The sequence below is a fragment of the Octopus bimaculoides genome, chromosome 1 (genome assembly GCF_001194135.2).
Source record: "Octopus bimaculoides isolate UCB-OBI-ISO-001 chromosome 1, ASM119413v2, whole genome shotgun sequence".
NCBI classification, from domain to species: Eukaryota; Metazoa; Mollusca; class Cephalopoda; order Octopoda; family Octopodidae; genus Octopus; species Octopus bimaculoides.
Window position 1 is genome coordinate 116194830 of NC_068981.1, and position 3712 is coordinate 116198541.

General features: G+C 37.1%; 1 protein-coding gene across 5 annotated transcripts in view; it reads left to right on the plus strand.

Moving 5' to 3' along the window:
* Positions 1 to 3712, plus strand: part of LOC106876842 (LIM/homeobox protein Lhx9) — a 253651-nt gene that overhangs the window by 129692 nt on the left and 120247 nt on the right. For all 5 annotated transcript variants that reach the window (XM_014925596.2, XM_014925588.2, XM_052969744.1 and 2 more), the window contains one exon: positions 1486 to 1727. In XM_014925596.2, coding sequence (XP_014781082.1) covers positions 1486 to 1727 — 242 coding nt within the window. The remainder of the gene's footprint in view (positions 1 to 1485; positions 1728 to 3712) is intronic.

Here is a 3712-nt window from a genome sequence, read left to right on the forward strand (position 1 = left end):
TATATATATATATATATACACACATATATATATACATATACATACAAACATATACATATATACACACATATCAATACACGGTCTTTTTTATACATAGCCTGTTTACTTGCAAATGTTTACAGTTATTGTTGTTTGCTTTATTGCTTAGTTGGTTAGCACCACGTCCGCAATGATTGATCAGATTGATAGGCGAAGGCGTCCGAAACACGTCAAACCAGTTCTTTGCTTTATTGTTTTTGTTTGAATACGGCTGCATTATTTGCATTTTTTTTTCAAAACAGTTACATAGGATATGAAAAACCTGTGATTGCTATATCTTGCAGGTAGGGTGATGTGTTGAGGCTCACTTGTTGGTTCGCAATTACTAGTATCAATATTGCATAATCGATTGTCGTGGGTCATTTCGCTTAATGATATAGATCACTTAATCGGAATTTAAGAGGTACGGGGATCGATTGTCTCCGCCGAGATCGACTTTACCTTTTATTCTTTCGGGTCTATAAGATAAGTAAGTACCAGTTGAGTACTGGGTCGATATAATCGTCTTCCCACCACTACCTCCTCTCTCCACCAAAAAGGCTGGCCTTGTGTCAAAATTTGAAATCGATATTGTAAAATCAACAGATGTTTTGTTTGTTGGTATTGATCAGATGGATTTGAACAATATCCGCAGGAAATGGTTGGGTCAAAGACCCAAAGATGTACGCACATGTATGCATACACTCTCATACAAAATCAGTTACTAATATGCAGGTAAATACACACAAATACTTTCACAGTGGAGACGTGGATAATAGTACAATGAAAACAATGTAGACCTCATAAATGTATGAATGAGCGGATTCTACGTTCTTTCCTTTTTTATAGACTATGTGTGATTTGAAGAAAATTTAGTTATATTTTCAAGCAAGGCAATAAAAGTACTGGAAGCGTCTGACATACAAGTGTTGGATATAACAAGAACAATAATTGATTAGATCATGTTCATTATAAACTAAAGATTATTCATTAAATCGGAGAGAAAAGTTAAATTTGGTTATATAGTTAGTCAACTAGAAACTGTCTGATGCGAAGTTATTTTTAAATAGATAAATTTGGAGGTAAAACTACATTTATTATCTGGTTAAATTGCTTTGCATCGGGGATTGTTGAACTAGATGCTGTTACCTGAAATTTCATTTTTGTAAAAGTGTTAAGTTCCTTTTTTATCCAACTAGTTCAGCACACAACATACTGTTTTTGAATACTGTTATGAGTGTACACAAAGTGCGACGTCATGAGTTCGAATGTTTGATGAAATAAATACACATAGTAATGATGACATTTGTTCTAGTTAGATATCATGTTCAATCGACTTTACTTCAGCTTGTAACCGAAAGATAACAAGTGATTTTGAGACTAAGTGTAAATAATAGTTCTAGCTAAGTTTTTGTTTCACCATTCGTTTGATCCTTTGTTATTTCTAGTAATGATTTTTTGTTTCAGGATCAGTTCAGAATGTCGGACAGTCCAAAAGATCTTCGGGCAGATTCTTTGGAATCTCCTTCTCGCATGTGGCTATGCGCTAGTTGCGGCAAGCGTATAATGGACCGCTATTATATGATGGTTGCTGAGCGCCAGTGGCATGCCTCTTGTCTTAAATGCTGTGAGTGCAAGTTGAGGCTCGATTCTTATTTAACATGCTTCGCCCGTAACGGCAACCTCTACTGCAAGGAAGATTATTATAGGTGAGTACTTATATGTCATCACTTTTATAATTATTTCCAAAACAAATTCTAATATTTTCGATATATTTTGTGACAAATATTCATTCATCACCAAACAACAACTTCAACAATTATGCAAATACACAAATACTTCAATAAATAACATGCCAACAATTAATATTAATGTCGTATTTCGAACATAGTAATGGGGGCCAAATTTCATACAAATCACCTTCAACTGGCTAAAAAGAGGAGGGATACATTAGGTAAAATATTTCCGAAATTGTACGAGGCGTAAATACGAACAACATAAACATAATAGTAATTGTTCCTTATTTAGTCACAGGGGCTAGAAATTTTGAGAGGCAAGGTTTAGTCGATTATATTGATGATGTACTTGGGTAGCACTTTATTTTATCGATTTCGAAAGGCTGAAAAGCATTGTTGACCTCAGCTTGTCAATTACACGAACCCAGTGCTCAATTGACATTTATTTTAAGGACCCGAAAGAATGAATGGCAATGTCTAGCTTCGAAGAATTTGTACTTGGAACGTAAAGCCGAAAGAAATGCCGCTAAGCCTTTCGTCCGCCGCAGTACCAATTCTGTCAGCTCATCGCCTTAATAACAACAACAACAACAACAACAACAACAACAACAACAACAACAATAATAATAATAATAAAAATGACTTCCAGTTTTCCTCTTCCATTCACTGGTGTACATACTTCACATTTTTCGATTAGGCACAGTGATGTTATTCCACCGACGCTATGCTCTAGCCTTTAACACACTGCATTTTCTCTAGAATGATTTCCCCTACCGTTGCCCTGTTACTACGGTGGAGAAAGCTCATACGGTGATATGATGCACCAACAATATGCTAAAGGTTAACCAAGTAAGCTCAGAAATTTTTGGTTTTGCGACTTCCAATTTTCCTCTATCATTCAGCTACAAAATTCATCATTCCTACCCGCACACGTCTGTATTTATTTATTTAGTTATGGGTGTACGTAGATCAAAACAAGTTCTCTCTCATCTCTCTCTTTCCCTCACCTCTTTCTCATCCTCACTGACCACTGGTGTAGTTTTCTATTAATCACAATGATGTTATTTCTCAGAGTCTATACTTTAATCAAGTAAGCTCATAAATATTTAGTTATCTGACTTCCGATTTTCCTCACTCGATGAACTCAATTTTTACTCGCAGCCGATGCAACCAACCCTCCCGCTTCTCCACAATTCATGGTATCCTCTCTCATAGTGAAGCACACATACCCTCGTACTATCTTTCTCTCACCATTTTCTGCACCACCCTTTCCCTTTTTATCTTCTTTCTCTTTTGTTACTTCTTTTCAATGCATGTATCCGCATATCTTATTTACTCAGGTACGTAACACTCGTCTCTACATACCATTCCAATTGAGGTCGTGAAATGGAATTACAAATGCCAGGTCGTCTGTACCTAAACCGGCAACCCCACAGAGTTTGCGCAGTGACAAGGGTGTTTTTGCAGAAGTAGTGGGGAAGCCTCATAGCCATGTGTTGAGAGGAATTATTTGGGTTTTGGATAATTCACCTCCGGAAACATGGATGTTTTGTTTACCATCCTTAAACAACCCTTATTCAGAGACCTTTTGAACTGGATAGGTTACTCGACCTGAAAAAATTCTCGCTGGGTCCCACCTGCATGGCCATGCGTGCTGTATCTCTTGATGTGAGATCACCATGTCGTGCATATATGGTTGTGATGCATGTGCCTGGTGTACCCTTATCAAACGGGTAATCATAATGGGCATACTGGGCTTTGTATATCTTACCCCAGTGTCACTTTAATGGCATGCACTATTCTCCTGATAGTTAACTGCAGACACCGTAGTACATCTTCAGCGTTAGAAACTGTGCAAAGACAATAAAACAATAATAATAATGGTTTCAAATGTTGCTATAAGAGCAGCAATTTTGGGGGCAGGGGATGAGTCGATTACATCGACCCCAGTGTTCAAC